The sequence below is a fragment of the Sorghum bicolor genome, chromosome 1 (genome assembly GCF_000003195.3).
Source record: "Sorghum bicolor cultivar BTx623 chromosome 1, Sorghum_bicolor_NCBIv3, whole genome shotgun sequence".
Lineage (NCBI taxonomy): Eukaryota > Viridiplantae > Streptophyta > Magnoliopsida > Poales > Poaceae > Sorghum > Sorghum bicolor.
In genome coordinates this window covers 54,998,314-55,019,525 of record NC_012870.2, presented here as the reverse complement: position 1 = coordinate 55,019,525, position 21,212 = coordinate 54,998,314, and the positions used below count along the sequence as shown (strand labels likewise).

The 21,212-nt window shown below is 44.2% G+C and overlaps 2 protein-coding genes across 3 annotated transcripts; both read left to right on the top strand.

Annotated features, from left to right (window-relative positions):
• On the top strand, positions 8,169 to 9,579 carry LOC8055113 (probable glutathione S-transferase GSTU6). Its single transcript, XM_002467366.2, has 2 exons — positions 8,169 to 8,631; positions 8,868 to 9,579. Exons 1-2 carry the CDS (start codon positions 8,296 to 8,298, stop codon positions 9,267 to 9,269), a joined length of 738 nt encoding a protein of 245 aa, XP_002467411.1. The 5' UTR covers positions 8,169 to 8,295; the 3' UTR covers positions 9,270 to 9,579.
• LOC110434657 (stearoyl-[acyl-carrier-protein] 9-desaturase 1, chloroplastic-like) lies at positions 18,902 to 20,563 on the top strand. Of its 2 annotated transcripts, none has more exons than XM_021459222.1 (2): positions 18,902 to 19,053; positions 19,181 to 20,563. In XM_021459222.1, exon 2 carries the CDS (start codon positions 19,221 to 19,223, stop codon positions 20,412 to 20,414), a length of 1,194 nt encoding a protein of 397 aa, XP_021314897.1. In that variant the 5' UTR covers positions 18,902 to 19,053; positions 19,181 to 19,220; the 3' UTR covers positions 20,415 to 20,563. The 2 variants fall into 2 exon arrangements, with proteins under 2 accessions (XP_021314897.1, XP_021314893.1); XM_021459218.1 differs by having other exon boundaries at positions 18,904 to 19,053; positions 19,178 to 20,563.

Below are 21,212 nucleotides of genomic sequence, written 5' to 3'. Positions count from 1 at the left end.
TATTTGCCATTTAATGCTCTGGGAAATTCAACTCCTTCGAGAGTTTCTAGAATATAGGCATTACCAGGAGCCGATCGACTTATCCGATAAGGACCTTCCCAATTAGGAGACCACTTTCCAAACTTCGAACTTTTGGTCCCAATTGGTAAAATTAATTTCCATACCAAATCCCCATCGGCAAACTCTTTAGCCTTCACTTTCTTATCATACCATCTAGCAACTCTCTTCTTATTTTCTTCTATACTCATTAAAGCTTTCAACCGATGCCCTGCTAGATCATCCAATTCATCGGTCATCAAAGTGGCATAATCGTCGGAAGTTAATTGATCTTGGAAAGATAATCGCCTAGACCCAGCCTTAATTTCCCAAGGCAACACTGCATCATGTCCATACACCAATTGATAGGGTGATACCTTGGTCGATCCATGACAAGCCATCCGATAAGACCACAATGCTTCATTTAATAATGTATGCCACCGCCTAGGATTTTCTTCAATTTTTCGTTTAATAAGCTTGATAATTCCTTTGTTAGACGCTTCGGCCTGCCCATTGGCTTGAGCATAATAAGGAGAAGAATTCAACACTTTAATTCCCATACCGATTGCGAATTCATCGAACTCCCCTGATGTGAACATGGTGCCCTGATCGGTGGTAATCGTTTGGGGAATCCCAAATCGGTAAATAATATGCTCCTTCACAAAATCAATCATATTGGCCGATGTGACTTTCTTCAAAGGAATAGCTTCAACCCACTTAGTGAAATAGTCAGTGGCAACTAGAATGAACTTATGCCCTTTGCTAGATGGTGGATAAATCTGGCCGATCAGATCGATGGCCCATCCCCGGAACGGCCAAGGCTTTATTATAGGATTCATGGCCGATGCGGGTGCTCTCTGGATATTACCAAACTTTTGACAACCTTGACATCCCTTGAAATATTTAAAACAATCTTCAAGTATGGTTGGCCAAAAATATCCATTCCTTCGAATCATCCACTTCATCTTAAAAGCTGATTGATGCGCTCCGCACACTCCTTCATGGATTTCCCCCATCAAACTTCTAGCTTCATCATCACCCAAGCATCGGAGAAGAATTCCATCGATAGTTCGATAATGCAATTCATTTTCAAGGAGCACATACTTGGTTGCTTGAAATCGAACCCGTCTTTCAACCTTTTTGGATGGATCTCTTAGATAATCAATAATTTCTCTCCTCCAATCATCGGCACCGACTGCCGATGTCGCATTAATCATCGGCTGATACCCCGAGGCGTGCTGAGCTAACCGATTAGCGTCTTCATTATGCAATCGGGGAACATGCTCCAATCGGAAATCCTTGAATTCCTTTAACAGCTGCATACTTTTCTCGAAATAGGTTATGAGAACTTCACTTCGGCATTCATAGCTTCCGGCCAATTGATTTATAACCAACATAGAATCTCTGAATATTTCAACAGCATCAGCACGAACTTCTCTTAGCAACTCCAATCCCTTGATCAGAGCCTGATACTCAGCCTGATTATTCGTTGATGTAGCAACAATCGGCCAGGAAAACTCGTACTTCCTCCCCTTAGGGGAAATTAATACAATGCCGATTCCTGCCCCCCGGTCACAGGTAGATCCATCAAAGAAGAGCGTCCAGGGTACAATTTCCAAGGTTTCCACTAGACCGCAATGCTGAGTCACAAAATCGGCCATAATCTGCCCTTTGACTGCCTTAGCCGATTCGTAACGCAAATCGAACTCTGACAGCGCTAAAATCCACTTGCCGATCCTACCACTCATAATCGGCATAGATAGCATGTATCGGACTACGTCATCTTTACAAACAACAGTGCATTCGGCCGATAGCAGGTAATGTCTCAGCTTGATACATGAAAAATATAAGCATAAGCATAGTTTCTCAACGGCCGAATACCTGGTTTCAGCATCAATCAACCTCCTACTCAAATAATAAATTACCCTTTCTTTCCCTTCAAATTCTTGAACTAAAGCTGAACCGATAACCGATCCATCGGTAGATAAATACAATCTGAAGGGCTTCCCTTGTTGAGGTGGAACTAGAACTGGAGGATTCACTAGATACTTCTTGATTTCATCCAGAGCCAACTGCTGTTCTTCTCCCCAAATAAACTCTTGATCGGCTTTCAACTTAAGAAGAGGGCTGAAGGCACGAATCCTACCAGACAAATTCGATATAAATCTCCTGATAAAATTTACCTTGCCGATCAAGGATTGGAGCTCGGTTTTGTTGGTAGGGGCCACTATTTTATTGATGGCATCAATGGATCTTCGACTAATTTCAATACCCCTCTGATGTACCATGAAACCAAGAAACTGCCCTGCCGATACGCCAAATGCACACTTGTTGGGATTCATCTTCAATCCATGCTTCCTTGTGCACTCTAACACTTCTTGTAAATCGGCAAGATGCTTTGAGAAATCTCCAGACTTGACCACCACATCATCAATATAAATCTCTACGAGCTTGCCGATGAACTCATGAAATATAAAATTCATAGCCCTTTGATAAGTAGCACCAGCATTCTTTAACCCAAAAGTCATGACTATCCATTCAAATAGGCCAACATGACCAGGACACCTGAATGCGGTTTTTGGAATGTCCTCCTCTGCCATGAATATTTGATTGTAACCTGCATTACCATCCATGAAGCTGATGACCCGATGGCCAGCCGCAGCGTCAACCAGTAGATCGGCGACGGGCATTGGGTACCCATCCATCGGCGTAGCTTTATTGAGATTCATGAAATCAATGCATACCCGAAGCTTCCTGTTCTTCTTGTAAACCGGAACAACATTGGAAATCCATTCGGCATACCGACACTGCCGAATAAACTTAGCTTCAATAAGTTTGGTGATCTCGGCCTTAATATCAGGTAGAATGTTAGGATTACATCGGCGGGCTGGTTGCTGATGTGGCCGAAATCCAGACTTGATGGGTAACCGATGTTCAACAATTGATCGGTCTAAACCAGGCATCTCTATATAATCCCAAGCAAAGCAATCTTTATATTCCTTTAACAAACTAGTCAATTGTCGCTTACACTCAGGATCTAATTTAGCACTAATAAAAGTAGGCCTAGGCTTATCACCACTACCTATATCTACTTCTACCAAATCATCGGCCGATGTGAATCCCTGGCCTAATTTTCCATCATCGGCGAATCTATCCATTAGAAACCGTCGTTAGAACCGACTGCTTGGATCGGTGGAATCTCATAATCGGCAACTTTGAGAAAATCTTTCTCCCAAACTTCCCCTGAAATGCACTTGGTCCTCTCATAGGTATCCGCCTCCGCCGATGCAATGACATAAGAAGAATCTCCCGGGACAATCTCAATCTTGTCACCTATCCACTGAACCAAGCATTGGTGCATTGTAGATGGGATGCAACAATTAGCATGAATCCAATCTCTTCCCAACAATAAGTTGTAAGCACCCTTTCCACTGATCACGAAGAAAGTTGTCGGCAAAGTTTTGCTGCCGATGGTCAACTCCACACATATTGCTCCTTTGACTGGAGACACGTTTCCTTCGAAGTCTTTGAGCATCATATCGGTCTTGGTCAAATCCTGATCCCCTTTCCCAAGCTTCCGATATACTGCATAAGGCATAATATTAATAGCAGCTCCACCATCAACTAGGATCTTGGTCATCGGATGCCCATCAACCCTCCCTTTGACGAATAGAGCCTTAAGATGTTGTCTCTCGTTATCGGCAGGTTTCTCAAAGATAGCTGTCATCGGATCCAGAGCCAGCTGAGCTACTTGACCAGAAAATTCCAACTCATCATCACTGGATGGTGCAAGAAACTCCATCGGCAACATAAAAACCATGTTAACTCCCGCCGATGGACCTTCCCTCTTGGTGTCTGATGGCTGCTGACTTCCAGCGTTCTCGCCCTTGTTTAGCTCTTCTTGCCTTTCACGCTGCAATCTCCTTTTCTGTGTCTTGGTCAACCCTTCCGGACACCATGGGGGAAGTGGCTTCTGCCTTACTGCTGGGCGTCGATTCTCCCTTGACTCTATCCGATGCGTGTTAGCATCCCTGCAAAATATGAACTCATCGGGAACCCGCGCATTAGCCATCTCTTCGAGCTCTTCCCGGTTCCTGGGAAAATACTGGACACGATCACCAAGCCTATTGTGCATGCTAAGCCTGCCCCCCAGCCGATCATGAACTGACGCCCTTTCTCTGATTGGCCCATCAAATCGTCGATCATCATCATGATAACGCCGATCGGTCCTATCGTACCGATCATAACCGTTGCACTCAGGGCAGTCTCTGACAGTAGGTAGCTTGATATTTTCCTCCCAACAATGGATGAAGAACGGACAATTCCAATGATCTCTGTGCCGATTCCACTCCTGTCGGCGTCTTTCTTCTTCCCGTCGATAATCTTCTTGCTGGCGCCGATACCGATCCTCTCGTTGTTGCCAATTTTCTCGAGGCCTTCTATGAGTGATAACGATACCGGACCGAGGAGGCCTTCCTGAGCTAGTTCCTTCCTGAACCAAACCCTTACTTCTTGCATCGGCAGTAGTAACTCGATGCTGGGGATCTACCGATGCACTCTTCTCAGCTGTTTCTGATGTTAAGACCTTAGCCTTCCCCTTAGCATCCAACATGTTTGTCGGGAAAGGATGTTGGTCTATCTTCATCGGCTTCTGGGCCTTGGAACTGTCAAACTTGATTCTCCCAGACTCTATAGCCGATTGCAGCTGCTGTCTGAATACTTTGCACTCGTTGGTATCATGAGAGGTTGCATTATGCCACTTGCAATATCTCATCCTCTTTAACTCCTCTGCCGATGGGATCACATGATTAGGTGACAGTCTGATCTGACCTTCCTGAAGTAGAAAGTCAAATACCCTATCGGCTTTGGCGGTGTCAAAAGCAAACTTTTCTGGTTCCTTCTGCCCAAAAGGACAAGACATCGGCTTCTTGTTTTTGACCCACTCCGCCAAGCCGATTACTGGTTCTTCATCAGAATCTGAGCTTGTTGCTTCATCAACAAACGATACTTTCTTGTTCCATGCTCTTTTGGGCTCGAAAGGCTTGATGTCTTGATCAGAAATCCTCTGCACCAAATGACTTAGGCTTTCAAACTCCTGAGAAGCATATTTATCCCTGATGTGTGGCAATAAACCCTGGAAAGCCAAATCGGCTAGCTGCCGATCATCTAGAACCAGACTGTAGCATTTATTCTTAACTTCTCGTATCCTTTGCACAAAACCCTCAACCGACTCGTCATTACGTTGCCTCAACTTGACCAAGTCGGTGATCTTCTTCTCATGAACCCCGGAGAAAAAGTATTTGTGGAATTGTTTTTCCAGATCGGCCCAAGTAATTACTGAGTTGGGAGGTAATGATATAAACCAAGTAAAGGCCGATCCAGACAATGATGATGAAAATAGACGAACCCTCAATTCGTCTCTGCTGCCAGCTTCTCCACATTGAATGATGAACCTGTTGACATGCTCCATGGTTGACGTGTCATCCTGTCCGGAAAACTTTGTAAAATCCGGTACCTTGTACCGATGTGGAAGCGGGATCAAATCATATGCAGGAGGATACGGTGTCCGATAGGAGTAAGTGTTGACTTTGGGTTTTATCCCAAATTGTTCCCTCATTACTTCAGCAATCTTATCGGCCCAATATGCATCGGCATCTTGCCGATGAGGCGGCTGCGGATCTGGCACCTGATGGCGAACCTCCACGTGTCTGTTCGGGACGTGATCTGTACGGAACATTGTATTGATCACCTGTCCTCCAATCTGCGGACCACCAAACTGCTGTCCACCGATTGGCTGTCCTCCGAATTGCTGTCCAAAATTCATTGGCTGGTTGGGAATCCCCTGACCTTGGAACCCGGGATAGACCTGCCCTTGCTGGAACCCTGTAGTCTGGTAACTCTGCTGGGGCGATTGTGGAAAGGCTTGCTGTCCAAACCATCCACTATTAGCGTTCATCGGCATAGATGCTGCCGATGATTGGTAATTGGGTACCGTCGTTGAATTGACATACCCCGACTGGGCCGCAGACCTCTGTTGTATCAGCATTGACTTTGCCGATGCGTTGGGCATCTGGAACATTGAATCTTGAGGATTTCCAGTGTGAGGCCTTGCAGTAGTGGTTGTGGTATACCGAGGACTCTGGTTCATCGGCGCATTGGGAGGTGCCGATGTCATAGGAGTTTTGCCCCTCATGTCAGTTATCTGTGATGTTCCCGGTGTCACCTCTGGAGGCATACCGTAACCCCACCAGTTGGGAGGAAGAGTCAACCCTGACATTGCCAATGCCAACATATCTGTTGTCAGTTTATGCTGCCCAACTGAAATCTGTGGGTTGGTTGCCATCGGCATAGATAGTGCACCAGTAGTCCCCGATGTACTTGGAGGGACGGCAGATTGTGCACTTGCATTCGTCAAGGCAGCCGACGGAGCCGTGACCTCTGGTGCCGTTGGCTGATGATGGGAGGGGCCCACATACTCTGGTGGGATTTGTCCTTCCTTGAAAGTCCTTGCCACGGCATTGAAAACCGTATTAGACAGTACACCAGCTTGGTTAATCAACGCTCGATTGATGGCATTGTCAACCATATCTTGAAGCTTGCCAGGATTGGCGTCAAAGGTAACCTGCCGTGGTGCCGGCAGCGCATCTTTCTGAACCACTTCGCCGCTCCTGTTTATGCTGAAAGACCTCAGGCATTGCTGCTTGAACTCTTCCATGGCTTGGGCAATAGCTTGCTTCTGCTCATCCTTGAGGTTGGCCTCCGTCACGGGGATGACGTTCTCTTGATCGAGGTCAGAGATCGACATGTTGATCTTGATCTTGAATCTGTCCCACCGGGCGTGCCAAAAGATGTGTTGATGCAAAAGCTGATCTGCAAACACAAAGGGCTAATACCCGATTTCAACGTTAAGGCGTGCCAGCCGATTTGACCTTACTATCGGCAAAGGTGATAACTCGAATACTTTGGTCCCGACAACAGCGATGCGCCCAGATGCCACGGCCAAGAGGTATTCACGCGGAACTTGAGAACACGCCGAGCTTAAGTCGACGAATTCCTAAGAACTCGTAATAAAAAGGAAAAAGTATGACAAAGTCGTCGAAATAGTAGATGCTGGAATATGAGTAAAAACTTGTGTTTGATTGATTGATAGATCATTACAAGGCCCTAGGGTCTATATTTATACCCTGCTCAAAGAGTTACAACCAGACACAATTAGAATTCGAATTCCAAATTACACGGAATCCGTATACAAAACGATGTAAATAATTAAGGAAATAACAAAACTATCCCCCGTGACAAACTGAAACTCCTCCACACAACGACCGGCAGCTTCCGGACTCCCTCTTTTGCATCATCGGCAGACCCTTTGCCATAGTCATCGGCAGACTTTCTTATCTAGCCATCGGCACAATCACATCACTGTCTGTAGACTTAGTCACGTTCAGCTTCTCCTTCATCGGCAACTATCCTCATCGGCAACCCACCCTGTAGACAGCATACTGCCACCTTATCCTGCCATCCTAGACACATGCCCAAAAACGGTGTCAACAGTACTTGGTGTCTTGGTGATTGAATACTATCAGCGAATCAGGTCAACGATCTACTAGCAATTAACAATATATCATTTCTTAATCTTTTGCTAGTTCCGTTTCAATTAGAAAACTATCTCTACCACTCATCTGCATGCTATTGTTCTTAATTAATTACTTGATATATATGGAGCATATCTCTACCACTCTCATCTGCACATGCTAATATAATATATAGTGATTTGCACGATTCACAATCAATAATTTGCATGATAATATACTGGAACACGTGAACCAGAGGCACTTACGGCCGCGTGTTTATTACTTAATTTGCCATATAAGATACTATATGATTCCTTTCACAGATTGGCAGAGATATGACATGTGTTATCTTATTCTGTGATTAACTATGTATATATGCCCGGGATTTAATTTTTGCCTGATCCGAAACAAATGGGGAACCACTACTGCGTCGCATTCCTCGCATAAGATATATTCTACAGTAATAAACAACGACGTCTGCCCACAGAACGAAATCGCTCGAAGCCTCAAAACGACGGACGGAGTAACCAATGCATGCCCAAGCTCTCTATATATATTCGCTTGAACGTCTCTCCAATCACATCACACGGCGAGCTAGCTAGGAAACAAACACACATCAACATACAGCAAACATTAGACAAGAATCAAACACGTTCGCAGGAAAAGAATAGAAGCTAGGGAGGAGGAAATGGCAGGTGCAGGCGATGATGAGATGAAGCTTCTGAACACTTGGTTCAGCCCGTTCGGATCCCGAGTGATGCTTACGCTCCACCTCAAGGGCCTGAGCTACGAGTACATGGAGGAGGAGGACGTCATCAACAACAAGAGCCAGCTCCTCCTCGAGAGCAACCCCGTCCACAAGAAGGTCCCCGTGCTATTCCACAAGGGCAAGATTCTATGCGAGTCCATGATCATCGTCAACTACATTGAGGAGGCATTCCCCGACGCTGGCCCTTCGCTCCTCCCCTCTGACCCCTACGAACGAGCCATCGCTCGCTTCTGGGCCGCCTTCATCGAGACCAACGTAAGCTTACCTAGCTTTAATTATCGACGTCCTACAGTCCTGCTGATTGATGATGCGTGTGCATATTATAGCTTGTTTCTGTTTTTCTCTTACAACAAATCAGCGGATAGTACTTTTAGCTATGGCTTATCAGCTAAAGGAATAGGTTAAGTTTCGCGGCGCACCGGCTGAGCACGCTGCAGACTCATCAACTGATGATGATGGCGTTTTAATTTGTTTGCGTGCGCATAATGCAGGTGGTGCAGCCCTGGGTGATGATGCTAGACGGCACCAGGAGTCGTGAGGAGATGGGCGAGTTGGTGAAGAAGATGATCGCGGCGGTGGTGACCTTGGAGGGCGCGCTGGCGCAGTGCTCCAAGGGCAAACCCTTCTTCGGCGGCGACAGCGTCGGGTACGTGGATGTCGCGCTGGGCGGCCTCCAGGTGTGGGTGCGCGCAACCGAGGCACTGTTCGGCGGCCTCGGCGTCAACGTCAAGTTCCTCGACGCCGGCAGGACCCCGCTCCTGGCGGCGTGGGCCGAGCGCTTCGTCGCGCTTGACGCGGCCAAGGCGGTCCTGCCGGACTACGGCAGGCTGATGAAGTACATCGTGATGAGGCGGACCGCGGCGGCATCCGTTTTGGCGCAGACTAAAAACTGAACCAACATACTCGATCGGTTCCTATATATGCTCGATGAAGGTTTACGTGGTGCCATATATTGCCGATTCAGTGCTCCTGTTCGTTCGTCCTTGGTGCGATGTTGTTGCACGTGCGGTATATGATCTGTTTAGTTTATTTTATCTACTATGAGGTGTGAAAAGGCTATTATGACCTATGTGTTTTAGAAAAATATGTTATGAGCTATGTGGTGTGGAAAATAAAGCTCTTGTGAGTTTTGTGTTGTGTTGTGAAAAAAGCTATAAACTGTTTCTTTGTAATAAATATGAAACCTGTCCCCTTTTTTATCTCCTTTGAAACAGCTATAATACAAAATGCATCTCTATTGCAATGAATAATCCTCTTCAAAGAGAGAGGTGCCCTCAGGAATACAGGTGGTGCATGGCTTTCGTCAGCTCATGCCGTAAGGTATTGGGTTAAGTCTCGCAACGAGCGTAACCCTTGTGTTGATGTCTAGTCCAGTGTAGCTGACATTGCTAAAATGCATCAACTTGGTGCTAAAAATAGGAGAACATATAGCATTATAAAGACTGCTTACCAAGGGGTTTAATATAATGTGTCCAAGAATAAAATTTACAAACCTCATAAATGACCCCGGTTATGGTATTTGTCATGGCAATTGCCTGTTCGAGGTATGCAGATTTTCTTATGCGGCCAGCCTTGAGCGGTGAACAGTACTGCGGGTTCGTCTTCAAGGGAAGTTTCATATTTGGAGACAATAGGTTGGACAGAGACAGCCTGTGCTTTGGAACCAGGCTCAGCAAGTTGACTTGTCGCCTTCACTTGCTCAACTTGGGTGATGAGGACAAGGCCGCTATACATATAGCCATGCTTAGAGAATCACATGCAGACCAAGTAGATCAACAAGGGGACCTGAATGGAGAAGAAGGTCTAAAGCTTATACGGTTTCAGTCACCGGTGGAAGCCTAAATCAAGTTCGAGTCCACCTCGGAATCTAGGAGCAGTCTGTAGTAAAACGGATGCCCAGGAAACATTCTGATTCTGTTTTTGATGATCCACATATGGATGAAAAGATAATTTGATAAGCTAACTAATGGCTTTAGTTTCACGTCAAAATTCATCCGAAGTCAACAGGAATCGTCAAAACAAGTTAGCATCCAGAATCTGCAAGGGTGCTGCGTCACTGTTTTTGGTCCGTTGGGTTGTGTATCATCATTGAGTCCATTAGGAGAGGCGTCCAGAGGGAGTGACGACCCTAACACCTTATAATCAGTAACCGCCACCCTCATTAGGATTTGGGTTATTCTATTTACAATAGTTTCACTATCATTGGTTTTTAAGACCCCAACTTTGTGAGATTAATCATTCATTTGCAAATTTAGTTGCATTTTTTTGTTCTTGCTTGTGTTCTTTGATTTGCAGGCAAGGATTAGCCTTCTTGGCGAGGTCGAACGTGCAGCGCCGGTCAATAACCTGAGATGACGTGGTGCTAAGGTTGCATGGTTTAGGACTTTATGATCTGAAGCCGGATCGGTGTGTTGCTCTCTGAACAAATCATTGTTTATCTTAGAACCTAACAGAGGATTAGGAACCCCGTCCCCATTATTCGGTATTTAGAGCCTCAGGTATACCGTCAAGTTCATATTTACTCTAGTTTAGTTGATTTTGCTTTGTCCCATAGTCCACCGCTATATTTGTATCCTGTCCTACAACCATCCGCGTCATAGCCTTGCATATTTCAGTTTCAGAGTCCGCCATGTTGAGTTTGTGTCTTAGGTCAAGGTCTTGTTGCTGGTTTAGATTGTGTTCTTTTCTAGTTTGTGTTTATATCTTCACCCACCGCTATCCCATATCACCATCTATTTGCATCTTATGTCCACTAAAACCCTGATTCGAGCAGTTTCCTTAAAACTATCGAAACTTTTACATCCAAACTCGAAACAAGACGAATTTTATATCTACGAAGAACACCAGCAAACTATAGATCCATTCTATCCCAGCTTTGCTGGATTCACAAAAAATAGATTTGCGAAATTTGATAAAAAAATTCGAGTTTCTGGGCCCACAAGTTTTGGCATGCTTTTTATAGTACAATCTTAATTTTTTATAGGCAACATCTTTTATCAATTGAGCTTAAATTTTTTATGGTTTGTCCTTGTGTGCTTCTTGCTGAGGAAAAAATATCAAAAGAGCAAAAGCAAGGAAAAAAGTTTGGATAGAAAAAAGAAAAGAAAAAAATAGTAAAAGAAAAGAGAAGAGATCGAAAAAGGAGCACTCAATAGCTCTATTATTTGTGGTACCTTTTGTCTTGTCCATATTTCCGTTGCTACCTTTCATACTTGTTTCTATTCATATTTATTTCACTCGTTTGTTTATCACAACTCATGCAAGGAACACGTATAGGCCAGCAACTAGGACAAGTGCTCTAAATATTTATTCAATATTGCTATCTGTTACTCACTTGTGTGCCATATATATTTATTCTTTTGTGTGCCTCCTAAGCTCCACATATACTTCAGATCGGTACAGAAAAAGATTGTTGCAATCTTGGACTACGTCTTCCAGATATCCTTTGCCTTGATAGTAAAAACTTAAGCATTTGATAAGGTGTTTCCTTTGCTGTGATCTTGAGAGGCACCACTCTACCTGCGTAGTTGAATTACTGAGGATAATCTTCACTATTTGTTGTTGTGTTTTGTGTTTATAATAGCAGGTTATAACACTCATCAATATGAGACATCAATGATGTATGAGACACACACTATTGTTGCTACACCTTCTCTCGCAGGTTGTTCTATTATTTCTTCTCCGTCTACTTATGATGGTATTGGTGCTAATGAGTATATTGAGTGGACAAGTAAAATAGATAATATTTTTGTACAATGTCGTATGTATGAACGAAGAAAAATTAAGAATGCATCTAGTGTTTTACGACATTTAGCATTAACTTGGTGGTAGTCTTTAAGTTCTTCAGATAAACCTCACACATGGAACGATATGAAAATTATTATGAGAGAAACTTTTATTCAACCATCTCTTGTAATGTATTCAAGTGATGAGGTCCATCAACTAGATCAGCCCGTTATTCCTCTTGCTATGCCTAAGCTTTTGCAGGACAATATACAAAAGAGTGAGGATAACGTGATTGAAAATGAGGTGCTCCCAACCTCATGTGAAAATTCAGAACCATCACCTATTACTCCTCCTAAGAATAAGAGCCAAGGTAATGCCCATGATGCTAAACTCATAGAAGGTGAAAGTTCTCGATGTGCTTATCACCAACCATACTATGACAGAGCAAATATTAGTGGAACCTTCACCTGATTTACCTTTGTCATGTGATGATTTGCTTGTTATTCTTGGTGACAAAGCTGACTTGCATGAGGATAATTATGTTATACCCATGCAACCATTAAAGAGTGTTGAGCACTTGTGCTGAAAATAGACATGTTATTCATAATGCTAGTGATATTGATGAGCTGAAATTGATGTTTTCTTTAAATACTTTGGGTTACATTGAATTTGATGTTATTTGAAATCTTATTATTTGGAGGAGAAACTTTATGGTTTTTTATGGTTGTATAGACATACGTTATCATGTTTCTGGCAAATATAACAACAAAAGACAATATATGGTACAACGAGTTTATATTTGTAGAAATCTGAATTCTCCTTTTGTTGTGCAAAATTGTGATCAAGTAGAGGACTATAAAATCAATAACATTGTCATGCCTTATTTGTCTAGTGTTGCTTTACAATCCCAAGTGGAATCTAAAGAAGGAGAGAACATGTTTCTTGTTAGTACTAATCTTTTGTAGGATAGTATTGACAAAGATCTTGTGCCTTTTTATCGAGAAGACATGCCGCAAACTAAAACATATGGTCCTATTCGTTCTCCCAACATTGTCTATTACCATTATTTTGGCAACCTCGTTTGTTTTTGTGATGTGCATGAGTACATTGAGTGGGAAAGTAAAATAGATAATATTTTTGCACAATGTCGTATGTGTGAACAGAGAAAGATTAAGAATGCATCTAGTGTTTTATGATATTTAGCATTAACTTGGTGGAAGTCTTTAAGTTCTTCAGATAACCCTCACACATGGAACGATATGAAAGTTATTATGAGACACACTTTTGTTCAACCATTGTTGACACCTCTAACACAACTTAAGTTAGGTTGTCATCCACAGCATGATGTAGAGGTGTTGGTATTTAAATGTATATGCTTTTTTAGAAAATGAATAAGGGATCCGCAAGCGCACAGATAATACCGATCTAGCATTTTAACCGGGAGTAACCCAAGTATTATTATTTATATTTTTACCATTGGGAAGGGACTGCATTGGATAATGAGCAATGAGCACTGCATGTGATTAATGGAGAGCTTAACCATGTCGTTATCTATATCTCATATAGGGTAAATGTCACATAAGATAAATAATATAAAGATGAATGATAAGTGACAGAAGATAAATGAGAGCACATATCGACATATAAATATGATAATCATCTCAATAAAATACTCTAAGTCTATAACACTAGCATGGATTAGGATGATCTACAAGAATAGATCCTAAGTATTCTAACTATACTATCAAAGCATACAATGATTAGTGCAATTACACCTAGCATCATCGTAGGAAAAGGTTATACTTATACATAGCGGTAATACCAAGGAAGATCATGAACAGAGCGATTACTTCATTGTAATAATGGTGCTCTATGGTTCTTATACTCAGGGGGAGGACTACTCAACAGGACTGTTACTCCCATGATCTACCTCACGATCCGAACAATAAGGGGTAATCGTAGATAAATACGGTCTATGCACCTCGCATACACAATATCTACCACTCACCCATTGGCCCAATGAGTGAGCACTATACGATCCTATGCATAAACATAATTCTAAACTTACTATGCTAAGCATATAATCAAAGTAGACTTATAACAATATAATTGAGAACATAAGCAAATAGAATAAAGTCAATTCTGATATAATCAAATAGATCGAAGTCATATTCATAATAGCAAGAACTAATATGAATACTACAATGAAGAATAAGAAATTACCAAGAACAAAGATCACAGCTGAGAAGAATACATCTAGATCTAAACAAAAACTAGAATTTTTTTTCTCTCTCTCTCCTACATGAAAATGGATCTTGATCAGATCAAGAGCAACCAAAATGATGAAGAATAGAGAGGAATGAGGATGGGAGAGAGCTTCTATCTAGAATAGATATAGGTCTAAATAAATACAAGTTTTCTCTCGCCTACATGAAAATTTATCTATATCTAGATCTAAAGCACCAAAATGATAGAAAAGAAAGGGAAAGGAGGATGGAAGCGCCTTTATGTACATTTTGTGGTGTCAAACTCATCCAAATCCAAGGGCTAAATTACTGCTTAACAAATTTATTAATTTTTAGGGCAAAACCTCTTCCCAACAAAATGGAAAGAGGAAGCTTGTGGAGAAGAAGGGGCTAGCGGCTATGTATTTATAGTAGCTAGAATAATGGAGGCGAGAACATGTTAGAAGCCTGCCTCTGTTAATCTACATTAACAGGGGTGGGCTTCTTAATTCGACCGCCTCCATTAATCATTTAACCACAATGGGCAACTTTAGGTGCTGTCCTCCATTAATGTAGATTGACTGAGGGGTCCTCTTAAGGCGTCCGTCTTCGTTGTTTCTTAACTGAGGTGGGCGCGGGGGAGGTCGGCTAGGGTCGGGCGGCTAGGGAATAACCACAACGGGCAAAAAGGTCGCCCGCCACGGTTAGGTTTTGGGGTGTGTCACACATAATCAAACGTGTAGTAGTGAATACTTGCCATAATCAATGTAGTAAGCACACAAATATGATGGAGAATACAAAGGGAGAGGGGTACAAAGAATTATACCTAAAACCACGCTCCTAGCAACTTACAGAATCCAACCTTATAACCTACTTGCCTCCTTCTAGACCTAATCTAACTAGTTAAGCCCTAGAACTAGAGGAACTCTAAGGAATTAGGGTTTTTGGCTTTGGATGACTTGATCTCCAATGACTTATTGCCTTCAGGGGGGCTGGGGTCTGATTATATAGCCCAAGGGGATCAACGCCTTTGGATCAAACCGACCTTGAAATATGGTGGAGATGCATCTTAGGAGTCAGTGGAGAAAGGTTGTGAAAGAAGGAGGCAAGGCGGCGCAGGGAGGTGTTGGCTGACACCACCTAGAGCTCTTCTAGGCCCGCTTCGGTGTGGAGTCTTCTTGATCCTTCTAGAGTCTTCCCATGTTATTTTCATGGAATAAGTCAGTGGTTTCATTTGACGAATAGATCCTCCATGTTTGTTTTCTAGAATAATCCTGTAGAAAATAATAATTCACCAAACTCGTGGAATCTGTCAGTTTAAACCCTAGACTTACGTAGATTCATTCATTTGTACCCTTTTTCATGTTTATTTATCTATAAATTATTGATATTATCCACCGTCAACAACCACCAACCAGCAGTGAGAACAGGAACATCAGTGCCGGTTCGAGTGATGAACCGGTAGTGGTGCCCAACTCAACACTACCGGTTTAACCCTCCAACCGGCAATGAAGACAAGAACAACACTGCCGAACTATGTGATGAACCGGCACGTTGTTTCCCTCATCACCGTCGGTTGATCATGCGAACCGACAATGTTGACTACACATAACACTGCCAGCTCGTGTAACAAACCCATAGTGAAGATTATGATGATTACTATTGGTTTATAAGGCCAGTCTCAATGTATAGTTCCATGGCACAGTTACCAAGACTATAAACTAGGTTACCGAGCCACATGAGTTTCATGGGGATGAAACTCCTCTCTCATATAATGAAACTCTTTCATTTAATGACTCTGCCAAGTCAGCAATTTTGTTTATGTGGCACCCTATTTAATATGCATGACACTCCCATAAAATATGCATTGAGACTGGCCTAAGATCTGGCACTCATGTAAACCCATCAATACCGAATTGGTTGTGCCGGTACAAAATCTGGTCCTAAAGGGTGTTTGAACTGGCACGATTTGAGGATCTCAAGTAGTGAAGCATGTGTGACAGCTACATATATAGGTACTTAGTGATTGAATTTCTATCAGCAAATCAGGTTAACGATCTGCTAGTAATTAATATATCATTTCTTATTCATTTTGCCACTAGTTCTGTTTCAATTAGAAAGTTATAATAGTAATTTTCTCTACCACTCATCTGCACGCTATTGTTCTTAATTACTACATGTGGAGCATAATATCAAGGATATATATATGCCCAGCCGGCCTTCAATGTCCATGATTCCAAACCAAATCAATGCGCCACTACTAGTAGTGATTTGCACGATTCACAATCAACAATTTGCATGATCTCAATAACATAATGGAACACCTGAACCAGGCACTTACGGCCGCGTGTTTAATTAATTTGCCAGAAGATACTACATATGATTCCTTCAGAGATTGGCAGATATGAAATGTGTTATCTTATTCTATTTAACCATGGACCTATGGCCGGGCTTTATTTTTGCACGATCCCAAAATGGGGACTATCTTATGGTTTGCGATTGTTTGCGTTGACAGTCGAATGGGCTCATTGGGACGACTCTACCGCTCTCTTAATTGTAATTTAGAAATAATCTCTTCAAGTTAATTGAGGGGATCCAATTCGATGAAAATCAATCTATATTTATATTTATATTTATACATGTATCTTACTTAATGCTAACTTTTCCAATCCGAAATTTATTTTTCTATACAAACTTCTAGACGTCCGGCTTTGTTTAGATGCGAAAAGAATTTGGATTTCGCTACCGTAGCATTTTCGTTTGTTTGTGGTAAATATCGTCCAATCATGGACTAACTCAAAAGATTCGTCCCACGATTTACAGTTAAACTGTATAATTAGTTTTTATTTTTATCTATATTTAATATTTGATGCATGTGTCGAAAGATTTGATGTGACAGAAAATCTTAAAAACTTTTTGGTTTTTGAAGTCAACTAAACAAGGCCGGAAGTTTGTAGTTGCTGTAGCCTGTAGGTGGTATTCGACACGAGGCTCCGTCTGCTAGGTCAGACGGGAATTGATTCCAAAAATAACTCTGCTCTGTGTATTTGCACGTGGACTGCCCGAGGGATCAACGCGTATATTTCTCAGTTTTGAAGACGGGCTGGCAATCCAGCGTACCAAAGGAAAAGTAATCAAGCATACTCTTATACAGTTACGTGTATATTTTGGAGTTGTTTAATTTGAAGACAGTTTCACACAGGTTCAACTAACGACGATTATTCAGGCCTTCAGCAATCTGGCTTAATTAGGGTAGTCAGTTTTATGTTCCAGATTTAAAGACTAATGTGTTGGAAACAATTATGTACTAGTTTCTTCCTGGAAAGTCATTTTACTCCCGTAAGACTTTGGCCATCTCTCTCTTTATTGATATATTACGTAATGTCAATATATTTACAAAGTTAGTAGTTTATTTAATGCTTATGAAACTTTGGTTGTCACAATCCAATCCAGATCCCACACATTGGGCTAAACGGGCCAAGAGAGACCCAAGACCCAACCTGGGCTACCACCAGGGTCTCCCCATAGATTCTCAAAAAAAAAAAAAAAAACAGGGTCTCCCCATGCACAGTGTGGAGGGCACGCTGACTAGGGGTGGCCACCACCACTCCCATAATCTTCTCATATCTGGTGAGATCCAAAATAAAAAGGAACAACATAATGAAAAATAGCAAAATAAATAGAGAGTTGTCTAGAAGCATTGGGGAATGTTAAGTCCGTGGAACCATGGAGTGGACCGATGGACCCCCTCACCGATCTTAGAGATTGCTCAGGGGTTGTACTCATCGGGTACCCTCGCGTGCACCCCTAAAAGGAGTTAGGAATATCCTGAACACGCCTACGGCTACTCCTTCGGTAGGGTCACACAATCAGTGTGACACAACCAGACAAGAAACTTCATCAACTCAATTGGCTCCAGAGCCCACTTGTTAGCCCCTCGGCCTGGAAAACCTCGAGAAGGTTCACCTGGGGGAGACACGCCGCAGCAGACAACTTGTAATGGTCACGTGCCAAGCGATGGAAGTAATGCCAGACGACAATTGCAGCTCCACCGATTTCTCCCTCTGCGACAAAGCCAAGGTCCATCTCACGCCGCGGCAGCACCCTCCTCCACCTGCAGTACGTTGACCATAGACTAAAATCCCAACCAGACTTGTACCTGACCCTACCTGGAATATAAGTGGAGGGTCGGCTCCCAGAGAGGGGCTTCAATTTCGAAACTGAGAGGAACACTAGCAAGTTCCTTCGTCGGCAACCCATCTATAGAAGGTCGGTTCCTTACTCGCAGGGAAGAACACCGCTGTCGACGAGCCATATGATAGCACCGAGCGAAACTCTCAATCTCCTCCTACCGATAGGAAAACTAAAAATAATTACCCTAACAGTGACAATTTAAAATTTCCTTGTCACTCTATCCCTGACAGTTACTTCTTTTCCTGTCGGTATGTTCTATTTTCCTGTCGGCAGGTGCACCGTCAGGAATTTTCCCCTTTTCCCGCAGTGAATACAACAGTAGCCAGTACAGTTCATATGGTGAGAAAATGGCATACGTAGCTTTCACTTTTAAAATAATAGAGAAAGCGGGGACTGCGGATACGGATATGTGCTCTATAAATAGGCACGTCCACCCCCTCAGCGGTTCCCAACCCATCTATCTAGCACTACACAACATCGAAGCTGAGCTTAGAGCTGACACTGCATCGCCGCCTCTCTCTCTCATCTACCAGTACGTGCTCGATCGATCTGATCTTTCAGTTTTTGGATTCTACTATTGGAGCTAGCAGTTCGTTCGAGCTACCTATATTTGGTCTGATAATCATTAATTCATCATATACATTCATATTCTCCAGCAGCTAGATCGATTGCCGGGCCAGGCTACGCCTAGGAAGAAGGATGGTGATGATGTCGGGACTAGCTGCTGCCTACAGCGTAACACCGACCGGGACCGCGCCATCTTCATGCTGGAAGACACGGGCACCACAGCCACGAGTCGCTTTCCAGCGGCGGCGGCGTACGACGAGTCTGACCACGGCCACGGCCACGGCCACGGCCATGCCCCGCGAGGCGATGACGGCGCCGGAGAAGGCCGACGTGCTGCGGTCGCTTGACGGGTGGGCCGAGTCGAACCTTCTGCCGCTGCTGAAGCCGGTGGACCGGTCGTGGCAGCCGCACGACCTGCTTCCGGACTCGGCGTCGCCGGGTTTCCACGAGGAGGTGGACGAGCTGCGGGCGCGCGCGCGCGAGATCCCCGACGACTACTACGTGTGCCTGGTGGGCAACATGGTGACGGAGGAGGCCCTCCCGACGTACCACGCCGCCCTCAACAGCTTCGTCGGCTACGACAGCCCCTCCAGCGCCGACGCCTGGTCGCGCTGGTCCCGCGGCTGGACCGCCGAGGAGAACCGGCACGGCGACCTCCTGAACCGCTACCTCTACCTGTCCGGCCGCGTGGACATGCGGCGCGTGGAGCAGACCATCCACCACCTCATCACCGCCGGGATGCGGCTCGCCGTCGACAAGTGCCCCTACCGTGGCTTCATCTACACGTCGTTCCAGGAGCGCGCCACCGCCATCTCGCACGGCAACACGGCGGCGCGCGCCAAGGCGCTGGGCGACGCGAGCCTGGCCAGGATCTGCGGCGCCATCGCCGGGGACGAGAAGCGGCACGAGGCGGCCTACACCCGGGTGGTGGACGAGCTGTTCGCGCGGACGCCCGACGCCGCCGTGCGCGCGCTCGAGTACATGATGAGGCAGAGGATCCTGATGCCGGCCTACTACATGTTCGACGGCAAGGACACGGACCTGTTCCACAACTACTCCGCCGTCGCGCAGAGGCTCGGCGTCTACACCACGGCAGACTACGCCGACCTCGTCGAGTTCTTCGTCGACAGGTGGGGCGTCGCGGAGCTCGGGCCCGGACTCACCGGCGAGGGGAGGCAGGCGCAGGACTACCTCTGCCGGTTGCCGGAGAGGGTGCGCAAGATGGCCGAGCTGGACGCGCGACGGAGGCAGCAGCCCCTGCACCTGCAGCCTCGGCAGGCCCCCTTCTCCTGGGTGTTTGACAGGCAGGTGGAGCTGCAGGCCTAGCCGCAGCTACTGCTACCATGTTGTGTTATTATTACTTCCCTGTGCGCTGCGCCCTCAACCAGAACCAGCTACTTCCTCCTCGTACGGCTGGGTCGACTCTTCTGTATCCGTATATTATGGAATAATAAGGCCCTGTTCTCACCCAAAAATTTTTCATCCATCCCATCGAATCTTTGGACACATGCATGGAACATTAAATGTAGATAAAAAAAATAAACTAACTACAGAGTTTAGTTAAGAATCGCGAGACGAATCTTTTAAGCCTAGTTACTCCATGATTAGCCTTAAGTGCTACAGTAACCCACATATGCTAATGACAGATTAATTATGCTTAATAAATTTGTCTTGCAGTTTCCTGACGAGCTATATAATTTGTTTTTTTATTAGTTTCTAAAAACTCCTCCCGACATCTTTCCGACACATCCGATATGACACCCAAAAAATTTTCGTTCCCAATCTAAACAGGGCCTAAATAATGCCGCACCTGCCGTCCCACTCCCTGTAAAAAAACTTGTGGCCGTCTTATATGTACAGTACGCAGAATCTTGTACCGTGCGTGTCAGTCGTCATTCAATTGGCGACCGGCCCAAATGTCAGGAAGTTATACAGTAGTTCCAACGATCGCCAATCTCCATTTTTAACTTTGGGCATCAAAAAATTGAAAATGTAGCACTGGCAACGACCACCGGAACTCCAAGTCGAATTCCGATCGATGCCTATATTTTTCTCGATGAAAAACACTCAGTTTCTCTTAGGTTGATCACATTTGTCTGATAGGCATACCTAGTCGAATTAATC

What these genes read in the sequence shown, in the direction of transcription:
- LOC8055113 (XM_002467366.2), top strand. Translation starts at nt 8,296, where the DNA reads ATGGCAGGTGCAGGCGATGATGAGATGAAGCTTCTGAACACTTGGTTC. An exon ending in CCGCCTTCATCGAGACCAAC is followed by an intron (nt 8,632 to 8,867) that starts GTAAGCTTACCT and finishes CGCATAATGCAG; the next exon opens with GTGGTGCAGCCCTGGGTGAT.
- LOC110434657 (XM_021459222.1), top strand. Translation starts at nt 19,221, where the DNA reads ATGGTGATGATGTCGGGACTAGCTGCTGCCTACAGCGTAACACCGACC.